The sequence below is a fragment of the Varanus komodoensis genome, unplaced genomic scaffold (genome assembly GCF_004798865.1).
Source record: "Varanus komodoensis strain SLA01 unplaced genomic scaffold, ASM479886v1 scaffold49, whole genome shotgun sequence".
Taxonomy (NCBI): Eukaryota; Metazoa; Chordata; class Lepidosauria; order Squamata; family Varanidae; genus Varanus; species Varanus komodoensis.
Genome location: NW_025336072.1, coordinates 3972305 through 3984906, shown reverse-complemented (window position 1 = coordinate 3984906; position 12602 = coordinate 3972305). Strand labels below are relative to the sequence as shown.

General features: G+C 41.4%; 2 protein-coding genes across 7 annotated transcripts in view; one reads left to right on the top strand and one right to left on the bottom strand.

Moving 5' to 3' along the window:
- The window catches only part of INSYN2A (inhibitory synaptic factor 2A), a 56025-nt gene extending 50522 nt beyond the window's left edge, over positions 1-5503 (top strand). The window contains exon 5 of the mRNA XM_044445707.1: positions 4466-5503. Within this exon, the coding sequence (XP_044301642.1) occupies positions 4466-4649 (184 nt within the window). The 3' untranslated portion in view covers positions 4650-5503. The remainder of the gene's footprint in view (positions 1-4465) is intronic.
- DOCK1 (dedicator of cytokinesis 1) overlaps positions 1-12602 on the bottom strand; it is a 550659-nt gene that overhangs the window by 350489 nt on the left and 187568 nt on the right. The window lies entirely within an intron of this gene.

Sequence of the window (12602 nt, the reverse complement as noted above, 5' to 3'; positions counted from 1 at the left end):
AGCGAGAGAGAGAACCACCATTGGCTTAGTTGTGATCATGTGACATTTGGCGTTACCTACTATTCGTATTGCAAGACATTGTTCGTTTATCAAGTTAAAATTTATTAGAAATATTTGCTCATCTTGCAGAACACTTGCAGAACAAGTTACTCACAATCCAAGGTTTTACCGTATAGAGATTTGTTCATACGTAATCTTTGTCTGGGGCGACCACTGAATTTTTCATTAGCCTTGAACCATACCCAAGTTTATCTTTATCTTATCTTCCCACCCTTATTTTTGCCTTCCTGGATCCATACATAGGTGAGGAAACTTGCTACATAACTAATATACTGTAGATTAACTTGAAAAACATAATTACACATAATTTTGGGTTGTATTTTTAAAGATTATCTCCCTTGCCAGATTGCTGTGCATTACCATTACTAATTGCCCTTTTGCTACAGCTTGAAATCACAGCTCTTTGTTTTTATAAATTAAATCTGAAATGTATTTTACTAATGTATGTTGATCTCTGAGCTATAATTTCTTCTGAATCCCCCCTCCCCCGCCCTTGACTGCAGGGCAGCCATCAGGGCTTTTTTCTACTCTACATACTGCTTACAATTTAGGGTGCATATTTTATGAGCTTAATTTTAATGTGGCAATTTAAAAACTTAGAATGAGTAATGGATTTGAATTGGTTTCTTCCTTGCAATCTTTATGACTTGAAGTTCTACTCAATAACATGATACTCCATAGCAACGGACTACTTTTATCATTATAATTGGATGAGCTTCAATTTTGGTCAATATTACGTATAGCAAGGATTTTGCCTCATACAGTTTAAACAAGAGGTCTTTATTTCAATACATTTTTCAAGATTTTTAAAAAATATCTAGAAATCTGATTGGAACATTTGAAGGAATGAATATATGGGCATCATCATCAAAATCCTACATTCCTGGTGCTATTCAGTTGGTAGAGTAAGAAAAGCTAGACAGTGGCTTATTTAAACACTAGTTGTCCCATGATTGCTTAAAAATACTGCATTTATTAGCAGTAGATTATTGATGGTGACCACTATTCCTTAGATACCTTCCACAGGAAAAAAAAAAAGGTTCAAGGTGTCTGACAATAAAGTTCTTATGAATCTATGGTGTACTGTGGCCTCATATCATTCTATATCTGACCAATTTAAAAGGATGTTCTAGATTTCATATTTCATTTTTAATTGTTTTTATAATTTTATTCTATTTCAATCTGTTTTTATGGAGTCATCCCTGGCCATGTCGACGTTTATGTTTCCTGGGGAGCGCGGGGGCGCCACCATTGGGGTGGTCTTGGGCAATGGACGTAACAGCGGTGGGGGCTTAACGTGTCCATGTAGAAGAAGGAGGGACAGATGGTTGACACCTAATCCTCCTTCTGGTTTTGCCCCCAGCCAGAGGGTGCCAGGTAGTCTTGTCAACCGCCCCTCAGGCCTGACGGTGCTGCTGCTCAATGCCAGGTCGGTCAATAATAAATCTTCCCTCATCCATGACTTGATTGTAGATGAGGGGGCCAACCTGGCTTGCATAACGGAGACCTGGGCGGGAGGGGGGGAATGTTGCCCTCTCTCAACTGTGTCTGCCCGGGTATCTGGTTCAGCACTGTTCACGCCCGGAGGGGGGGTCGCATTGGTTTACCAAGCCTCCATCTTTCTCACGGGACTTCCGGTTCCTTCGAGACCAGGGCTGGAGTGCCTCTACTTGGTGTTGGGCGACCGAGACAGATTGGGGATTCTGTTGGTGTACCACGCACCCTTCTGCCCAACAGTCTCCCTGCCTGAGCAGACGGAGACTGTCTCGGACCTGGTGTTGAGGACCCCCAGGATGTTGGTCCTGGGGGACTTCAATCTCCATGCCAAGGCTGGTCTGACCGCGGCAGCTCAGGACTTCATGGCCTCCATGACGGCCATGGGGCTGTCTCAACATGTCTCCGGCCCGACCCATGAATGTGGACACACTGTGGACCTGGTTTTCTCGACGGGGCAGGAAGAGGGTGGTCTGAGGGTGAGGAATTTATGCTTGACTCCCCTGTCATGGTCAGATCACTTCCTGGTGAGGTTTGTGCTTGAGAGCGACCTCTCCCTCTGTAAGGGTGCAGACCCGATTGTGTGGGCCCGCCCCCGGAGCCGGATGGATCCAGATGGATTCCTGAAGGCCCTGGGGGAGTTCCGGCTGACAAGACTGGTGCTCCTGTCGAGGCTCTGGTCGAACTGTGGAAGGGGGAGATGACCAGGGCTGTGGACACGATCGCTCCTAAGCGTCCTCTCCCACCGGGCAGAGCCCGCTCTTCCCCTTGGTATACACCTGAATTGCGGGCAATGAAGCAGGTTGGGAGACGGCTAGAGCGTAGGTGGAGGAGATCACGGGATGAATCTGACCGAACACACTTGAGAGCCCACTATCGGGCCTATGCTGTGGCGGTGAGGGCAGCGAAAAAGAGGTTTTTTCCCGCTTCCATTGCCTCCTCACAATGCCGTCCGGCGGAGCTTTTTCGAGTGGTGCAAGGCCTGGTTCGTCCAGGTCCTAAGGAAGATCGGGTTCCACCCTCAAAGGCCCGCTGTGACGACTTTGCCATGCATTTCAGGGAGAAAATCGCTCAGATTCGTCATGAGCTAGACACCACTAGTGAATCAGAGGTTCCTGGGGAGGCGCCAATGCTGCCGGCTGGTCCAGAATTATTGGATGAATTTCAGATATTGCGGCCCGATGATGTGGACAAGGTGCTTGGAAGAGTATGTCCCACCACTTGCCTATTGGACCCTTGCCCGTCTTGGTTAATAAATAATTCCAAGCACGGGATTGGGATCTGGAGCTTGGAAGTGGTTAACGCTTCTCTGAGGGAGGGTCGGGTGCCTGCCCCTTTAAAGGAGGCGGTAGTCCGACCGGTCCTGAAGAAAGCGTCATTGGATCCAGAGATGGCCACTAACTATAGACCAGTGGCCAACATCCCGTTTCTGGGCAAGGTGTTAGAGCGGGTGGTGGCGGGACAACTCCAAGCACTCTTGGATGAAACTGATTATCTAGACCCATTTCAGTCCGGCTTCAGACCCGGGTACAGTACTGAATCTGCCTTGATCGCCCGGTACAGGGGGAAGGACGGGGGAGTGCGTCCCTGTTGGTTCTCTTGGTCCTCTCAGCGGCTTTCGATACCATCGACCATGGTATCCTTCTGGATAGGCTAGTGGGATTGGGGGTCAGAGACACTGCTTTGCAGTGGTTCCGCTCCTATCTCAATGGCCGATTCCAGAAGGTGGTGCTGGGGGACTATGGCTCTGCACCATGGCAGCTATGCCATGGAGTACCGCAGGGGTACATTTTGTCCCCTTTGCTGTTTAAAATCTACATGAAACTGCTGGGAGAGGTCATCAGGAGGTGTGGGCTGCAGAATTATCAGTACGCTGATGATACCCAGCTCTACCTCTCGTTTTCCACCAATCCAGGTGAGGCAGTGGCTGTACTGAACCGGTGCCTGGCCGAGGTAATGGGCTGGATGAGGGCCAATAAACTGAAGCTCAATCCAGACAAGACGGCGGTCCTGTTGGTTGGCGGATCGGGCTTCGGAGAGGGTGGATTTAACCTAGTCCTGAATGGGGTTGCACTCCCTCTTAGGGACAAGGTCCGCAGCTTGGGAGTGCTCCTCAACCCGGAGCTTTCATTGGAAGCTCAGGTGACAGCGGTGGCGAGGAGCACTTTCCTTCAGCTTCGGCTGATTCATCAGCTGCGCCCGAGCTGCCAGGCTGCTGACGGGGACTGGGCGTTATGTTCACATGACTCCAGTCCTCCGTCAGCTTCACTGGCTTCCCATTGAAGTCCGGGCCCAATTCAAGGTGTTGGTGATGACCTATTAAACCCTAAATGGCTTGGGTCCTGGTTACCTGAAGGAGCGCTTACATCCATATATGCCTGCCCACCCCTTGAGATCTGCGGGAGAGGCCCTTCTCCAGGAACCCTCCGTGAAAGAAATTAGGAGGGTAGGTACTCGGAGGAGGGCTTTCTCTGCGGTGGCACCCAATCTATGGAATGTGCTCCCCAGAGAGGTCCTCCTGGCGCCGTCGTTATTTGTTTTTCGGCGCCAGGCAAAGACCTTTTTATTTAAGTGTCATTTTAATTGTTAACAGTATTTGCTTATTTTATCTGGCCAGGGTGACTTCTTTTATATTGTTATTTTTATATCGTTACTATTGTATTTTTCTTCATGTTGTGAGCCGCCCCGAGGCTTCAGCGAATGGGGTGGCATATAAATGTTTTAATAAAATAAAATAAAATAAAATAAATAAATTTGAACTTTTTTATAATATTACTTGTCAACATATTATATTGGACGTATATAGACGTTTGTGTTCTTTAGAGTATTTCATTCATTTTCAATGCTGATTTAACTATCATCCTTTTCTTGGCAACTGATTATGATTTTCTTTTTTCCTTCCACTATTCAGTGTGGAATTAGATTTTAAGCAGCAAGAAGACAAACTACAGCCAGTTCTGAGAAAACTTCATCCTATCGAGGAAACTCAGGTTGCACCTTTGCCTTATTCCCAGGAGAGTTACTCCTCAACTCCCAAGCAAAAATCCAAAACTGAATCAAAAAAGCATGGAAGATGGAAACTCTGGTTTCTTTAACTAAACTAATACATGGAATTTAAGGCCTTCTTTGAAAACCACATCCACCCAAAGTTGTGGAATTTTTTAAAAAGGGATCTTGGTAATTGGAGCAAGTGTTGTTCTGACATTATGAAAGCATTCTGTTCTCACCATATGTACCAAAAAAGGCCTTTGTACCTATGAACTAACTTTCAGGAGCAAGGTATTAAAATTATACCTTGCCAACTTTTTATTCAAATTTCACCATTGTGGGATGTAAAAGAATATTAAAAATCAGGATAGAAATTCATGGTAGCAAAGGTGAAAGTAAATCTACTCTCTCCCAAGTCCCTTAACCCACAATCTTTTTTTTTTTTCAAAGAACACGTTTTACTGCCATCTTGTTCACACCTGAGTATATAAGTTCAATTACAATTCTCTGCGTATGCACGCGCAAAGGGAAACAGCAAGCCTTTTGTTTCCAAAGGCCTTCATTGTACATTTCATTTTCCAAATATGCTGGGGTTGGGTAGTGCCATTTTCAGCACATAAATATCCCAAGGAAAGCACAATATTTTCAAATGGCCTAAGACCATGAATAATCTTTAAGATGTGTTTATGTGTATACTTGCCTTTATGTGCTGTAGCATTAAGCCAAGTGATTGCATCTCAGTGAAATGCCAGCACCTTTAATTTAGTATCATCTTCATTGCCAGATTACTGGTCACTTTAAACAGTGAGCAGCCAAAAACCACCCAAAGTCAGGACATGCCTTTAATCACTGCAAGTTGACAGGGTCAAAGCTAGGAGCACTAAGCTCTCTTAGATATCATTTTTAATCTGTTGGTACCCAACAGCTAAAATTATATGTTCTGGCACCATATTTGGGCATGGGGGGTGGGGAGAGAAGGAAAAGAAGGATAGCATTAAAATAACTAATCATTGGCAGCTGCCACAATTTAATACTCTTTTGTAATTCTGTCTTGAGAAAACACTATACACTATTGACACACTGTGCCAGAAATTTTATAATGTGTTGTGCTTTTTAAGAGTTCACAAGAGCCTGGCTATTGTATTCAGTTGTGTGTTACCGAAAAATATCCAATCATCCTAATCCCCTTATTTAAAATTCAGTATTAAAAAAATCAGAATATTGAATGGTAATTCTGTGTAACCATACCATTTAAGGCGTAACATTGAAAATGTGTCCTCTATTATACAGTTCAGACATGTGCCACACAATTAAGCACTTTTAATTCCCACCAAGTTTAGTGGGAAGGTGTTAAGCACTTGCTGGAAGTATGCGCTTTCAATTTTGAATGGATAATACCCTGAATTGTTTGCTATTTAAATAATGTCTCTGGGGGAAAAAAATCTGTAATGGCTTTCTTTGGAAATTTTGCATTAAGCAAGAATTTTCTGTTTTTTATATACTTTAGATTTCCATAGGGTACATGGAAGGTAATCGTCCTACAGTTTAATATGTCAGAGCATTATATGGGTGGGTTTTATTTTTCAGTATTAGGAAGTAGAAGTGGTAAGAAATTTATTTGTACAATCTCCACCAAAAAGTTATATGAATGTGTGACATGCTGTATTCTGCTTACTATTGAAGTCATTACTTAAATATTAGCAATTTTATATGGATCCAAAACCAGATTTGGTTGTTCACTGAAAAAATGCTTAAGTTAATGAGTTTATGAAAATGTGATATACATGATTGTTATGGTCAGCTTCAAAATACAACTTCCTATTTATGCTTTAATGAAGAACTCACATCTTTCTAGTAAAATTCCAAGAGGGCTATAAATTGTTCTACATAAGCAAATGGTATTCTAATTTTTTTGTATATTATTGTTATTAGTATTATTTTGATGAAAGATGAAAAACAAGAAAGGCATTTTGGTGAAGCTGAAGGATGAGGAAGGCCATGAAGGAAAGTGCAATTGTTTTATGTTTGAGGGGAAGGGAGGAAAATGAAGCATAACACATTTTATAATGTTTTTAATTAAAGTTCAAAACCTGTTTACAAAAGATCCCATCATGAATATTTTAGAATTCCTGATATCTCAGAGCATTAAATATATTATTTTTATGAAAACCAAGACAAATCCTCAAATATAAACATATGTAAATTAAGCTAAGGTGTTTATTGTGATACTGCAAACATCATCACATATTAAGAAAGCTCAGTTTCTATTACCATTTATGCATGATGGGAAGGGAGCCTGGCCATTACTTTTAGTAGAGAAGACTAAGTGGAAAATCTCTCAGTTTTGCTGACAGCAATGCCCAGTTCTATATCACAAGCTACTGCTTATATTTCCACGTCCAAAAATTAGGTTCCACTCCAATGCAGGGAGCTATTGCTTGGCAGCAATACACAAGAACCCAGCTCTGTCTAAGACTATGTTAGTCTTATTATTGTTTGGGGTATTTATGATGTTTATATTGTTGTATTTATCAAATTTGTTTGTTAGCCATCCAGAGAGGCATAGTGATTGGACGGGTTAGAAATATCCCAAATAAATAAATATGTATGTATGGGCACTCTCATACAACAGTGAATTAAGGGTCTTTTTTTCACCATCCCACAAATTATTAATGTGCATGCTAAAAGCTGCATCTGCACATGTCAGTTTTCCCGATTTTGCTCCACAACATTTTACTATCCCTTCTCTTCCTCCAACCCAACTGACACACAACCAAACCAAGACATCAGTTCATTCATGGGTTGTTAGCTTGGAGATAGCTAGATACAGGGAAGTGCAAACAGTCATCCTAGATCTGGCTAAATATCTGGTGGTTTATACCCCATAATAAGTTCAATTGTTTCAGGATCTGGGCCAAAATAAGACCATGTATATTAATTATAAGTATTATGCACACACAAATCTCTGAGATTCTTAGCATATGATCTATGTGAACCCCATATTCTCATAAGCTTCCAGTCACATACAGATTTCCAAAAAAAAATTTGCTTGTTGCCAAGTAACCTACAAGCTGTGACTATACAGGATTAAACATTGGAAAAGACAGACATGCTTAGAAATCATTTAGGAGCTGGAAAATGACACCAATTAAAGTTCCATACATAAATACAGAGTATTTTCCTAAAACGCTTGCAAGTTTTAATTTTTACATATCCTCTTTCATAAGATAAAATACATGTTCTTGCTCAGAAGTACATACTGTGTTATCGTACCATACTATGTAACTTGTAATAAAATGTTCTTTGCAAGTGTATAAAATGTATCATATTGTATTACATTTAGGATCACTCAGGCACAATTTAGAATTTTATGGAGGGAAAATTAAAATTTGTAGCCAAGTAAAATATGTGATTGAAATGTGATGACAATAGTTCCACTTTATTGAACTCTCTTATAAAAAGCAAGTAGGCTATCCAAAAGTACATGTACCATTATTCTCCATTCCACCACTCATCTTAATTTGCTGCTAAATTCATTAGCAATATCATGTGGTTCCAACCACTGGTTTACTTATAAATATATATCCATACCATGCTTCGATTCCATTTCTAACCAATAAATGCTGCAGTAATTTTTATTACCTGCTATTTTCATACTACAGGAACAATATTTTCTAAGTTTGCATAATCCCCATAAATCAACAGTGAGAAAGAACTTTGTTTTGAAATTACTGAGGAAGACAATACATGTAAATATCACTCTTTTTTTTTTTTTAAGACCATTGTAAGATACTTTATATAGCCAGGATAAAATTAAGAAAAATTAAAGTTTAAAATACTAAATATATGAGTTGTTTGCTTTTATTTTATTTTTTGTTCTGCAATCACAAACAACAAATAGTGGTTGTTCTGCCTCCACTCTCCCCTTTAAATTTTGTTGCTTCATTCAGTTGTATAAGTTAATTTTCACAAGAATCTTCAAATCTAATTAATTGTTAAGTGTAACACTAGGGCAACCCCCAGCCCCAACACTGCCGAGAGTTCTCCCCCTCAGCAGTCCATATGGCCAAAAGAGCCCAGTTTTTTCTCTTAACAAGCCAAACCACACTGGACCAGCACACAGGGACCCAAGACTTGGAAAAGGGACTTTATTAAACCACATCAAACATTTCATCCAGACCACAACAAGTACAATTACAACTATACAAAGGTAAAGGGAAGGGTATAAGAAAGGGAAAAATGGATAGCAGCTTTCAGTCAAACCAACACAGTCGCAAGTATTCAACCCCTTTAAGTAATTTGGCCACCCTAGGCACTGAAACAACAGACACTAGCTAGTCTAAAAATCCTAACATCTTCCACGGTACCCAGCAGCCTTCTTGAGAGTAGTGGACTCAACTCCAGAGGCTTCAGCACCCAACAGCAAACCACTCTCCATCACTCCAAAGGCGCACAGCTTCGACTCCGGCCATCCCTTTTATCCATTCCTTGAGCAATCGGGATCCTTTGTTCTCTGGGGTGACATCAAAGAATCTCATCATTTGGCCTTGGTGCCATCTCTGGCACTTCCCTTGTGAAGGTTGTGTCTGTCTCTGACAAACTCCAGGCCCGCAGCTGTTAGCATTCCTCGGCCGACAGCCTTGGAGGCCACCTGTGTCAGCCCGATATACCCCGGTTCTTAACCCTTGCCTCTCCCTCAGCAGCATAGGGCCTCTTCCATTACATTAAATAACATCAGTCCATCAGTATCTTTGTAAAAACACTGCATTGATATTATCTGCACACTTGTTAATTAGCATTGCCAATACTATAAATGAGCAGCATTTTGCTCTGCTACAATGAAGCAGTGGGCCCCCAACTTTTCTCAACAGTAATTCCATAGCAATAAAGTATGTGTGTAAATTAGTTAAATCTATACAGGCTGACTGAACTCTTTATCTCCCTTATTTATTTACCTGAATACAGTTTGATAGGGTGTTTTACTTTGTTTTTTAAGAAAACACAAGTAGTTGATTTCATTTTTATAAGGTACACTGGGGGCATTCTACAATAGATGAATGGATTCATATTAGAAGACAAACCAAATGGAATAAGAGTAATGAAATACAATATGATTGCAAAAGGGAAACATGTATCACACGTGAAACCATCTAGACAAGAGCATATTATTAGTGCAGTGCTATTCAGTTGTTTAGTGTAACTGAGCTGAACCAGAATGTCTACAATTTAAAAACTTTTCTCTACAATGAAATTTGAGAAACCTTAGACAAGCCATTGTTTTCACAAATATTTGCTGATAAAAAATGATAATAGTAATCTATCTTGGAAAGATTTAAAGATTATTGAAATGAAATGTGTGAAATAATTTGGATAAATTCTGATTTCTACAGATGGTATTAGCAGTAATAAATGTACTTTTTTCAACCAAATTATTTTACTCTTCATTCAGAAGCCCAGTGAAGAAAGTTGTTCCACTCATATCATCAACTTTGGAACCTCTCCACAAGTCAACTTTACATCATCAAAAAAGGAATGAATCTTCATTCATCCTCAGAGATGGGTAACACCCAGAAGTTGTGTTTGATCACTGGAAGTATTTGGAGAAAGACTGTAAGAATGTGTGTGTGTGTGTGTGTGAGTTTAGAGCCTTGTCCAGTCCTACTGAACTCTACTCTTCCTTACATGTTAACTCTGAACCCTCATCTTAGGACAAGGAGTTGGAATCCTCCAAGAACAAGGACCTGCACTCTTTGTTCACAAAATCTGACAACTATAGTGTGAAGCAGGTAATAAAGGGCAGCGACAGGGCCCTTATCTGGCCGGCTGCAGCCATGGTCAGGGCAGCTGGTCTTAATTGTATTTACTGGGGTTTTTCTAAGTGGAACCAGAAGCAGTTATTAGGCTCCATTTTAAATTTGCACAGCTTACTATTTTATATTTTTATATTGATTGTATTTTAATTGGTCAGGGAGCCCCTATAGGAGTGGTTATGGAAAGGGGAAGGTATGGCATTGGGAGTCTAACAGGTCATTGCAGAAGAAGGGAGGGCAGATGGATAATACCTGTCCCCTCTTCTGGTTTCTCCCCCAGCTGGAAGGTACCAGACTGTGATATCAACTGGCCCTCAGGCTTGGTGGTGCTGCTGTTGAATGCCAGGTCGGTCCTAAACAAATCATCCCTCATCCATGATTTAATCGTGGGTAGGAAAAGTGGGGGATGTAGCACTTTCCCAGCTGTGTCCACCTGGATATTCCTTTCAGCACCAACCTCACCTAGAGGGGAGGGGAGGGGGCGTCACCTTAATTTTTAAAGATATGATCTCCCTCACAAGGCTTCCAGTCCCTTTGAGGAAATTCCCTTTGCACTTGGTGTTGGGTGATCGAAACAGGTTGGGGATTCTGTTGGTGTACATGCATTCTCCCTGCCTGAGCTGACAGAGTTTGTCTCAGACCTGGTGTTGAAGACCCCCAGGATATTGGTCCTCAGGGACTTCAATTTCCATACTGAGACTTCTCTGACTGGGGCAGCTCAGGACTACATGGCCACCATGACAATCATGGGGCTATCTCAACATGTCTCTGGCCCAATACATGAACGAGGCCACACTCTGGACCTGGTTTTCTCAATGGGGCAAAATGGTGATGATCTGGAAGTGAGGGACTTGATGTTAATCCCTTTGTCATGGTCAGACCATCTCCTTGTGAGGTTTAAACTTAGGGTAGGCTTTCCCCTCCAAAAGGTCTGCCCCAGAGTCTAATGGATCCGAATGGATTCCTGAGGGTTCTGGGGGAATTTCCAGTTGATAAAATTGGCGCTCCTGTTGTTGATGCCCTGGTTGATCTGTGGAATGGAGAGTTGACTCAGGCGATTGACATGATCACTCATAAGCATCCTCTCCTGCCAAGCAGAGCCCATGCAGGCTAACCCTGACGATTTTAAGTTGCACACTTACTCATCTTGGAGCCTAAATACTAGCATGGTAGGCCTTTTACTAGCTCAGGCCACTGGATAAGAGAGTAATGAGAAATAGAGCCATCTCAGCTTCACCAATATACCACTAATTAAATAAGTAATTAACTAATTTCTATACCACCCAATAGCTGAAGCTGTCTAGATGGTTCACAAAACATTATGCTGATGAAAGATAAGTCAGCAATAGAAAGGTCAGCAATACTTATATAAGAGGCACCTCACAAAATCCAAATTCTAAGGAGGAACAAGTTCAACAGAACTTAAAAGTCTGAAGTCTTTGACCTCAGGAATACTCTTTTGTGTGGTCAGTAGTAAATCTACCAATACTCTTTTTTGTCAGGTCAATAGTAAACTCAGCATGAACCTTTCTTATGTGGCTGTAACAATATACTTTTACTAATCTGTCCAATAGACTGACATCCAAAGAGATTAGACAGCCATCAAATCTGTTTGAATTCTTCTAAAATCTAAACACTCCCCTCTGACTTTGGTAACAGGGCAAGGCATATTTCCAGAATGTCTGAGTTTTACTATGAGCTCTATGAAAAGCATGTTCCTCACCAGATCTTTTATTACTAAGGATCTTCTAAAAGGCCAAGACCTGGTTGGGATTCTAATCATAATTCCAGATTATACCTCAGAAGAAAATAACATTGTGCTGGTGTACAAAAACCTCATGACTGAAGAGGTTTCTAGTGAGCTACCAACCAATGAAGCAGGCACTGCTGCTGCTCTACTGTCTACCGCAGCTTTCCTAACTATCATTCAGTGGCCCTGGAAGTGCAGACCGGTGTTCCCTGGTTGCCAGTATTCTCAGCCTTTACACAAATGTGAAATTCATCATCAGGAGTCAGAGCCCTTGAAGAATGGACAGTTACAGGTAGGTTGCAGGGAACTGTTCCATTTGTGCAGTGGCAAACGGATAGATCAATGACTTTCTCTCAGTCTCACCCAAAGGTTTGAGCTTGATTGTTAAGTATCAGGCTAGATAGACCAAGATAGCTGATATGAAACGGGTCATTGACTAGATGAATCCTATAATTTGTCCTGTATAACTTGTTCATGTAAAGGTGCACAAGTAAGGCGGT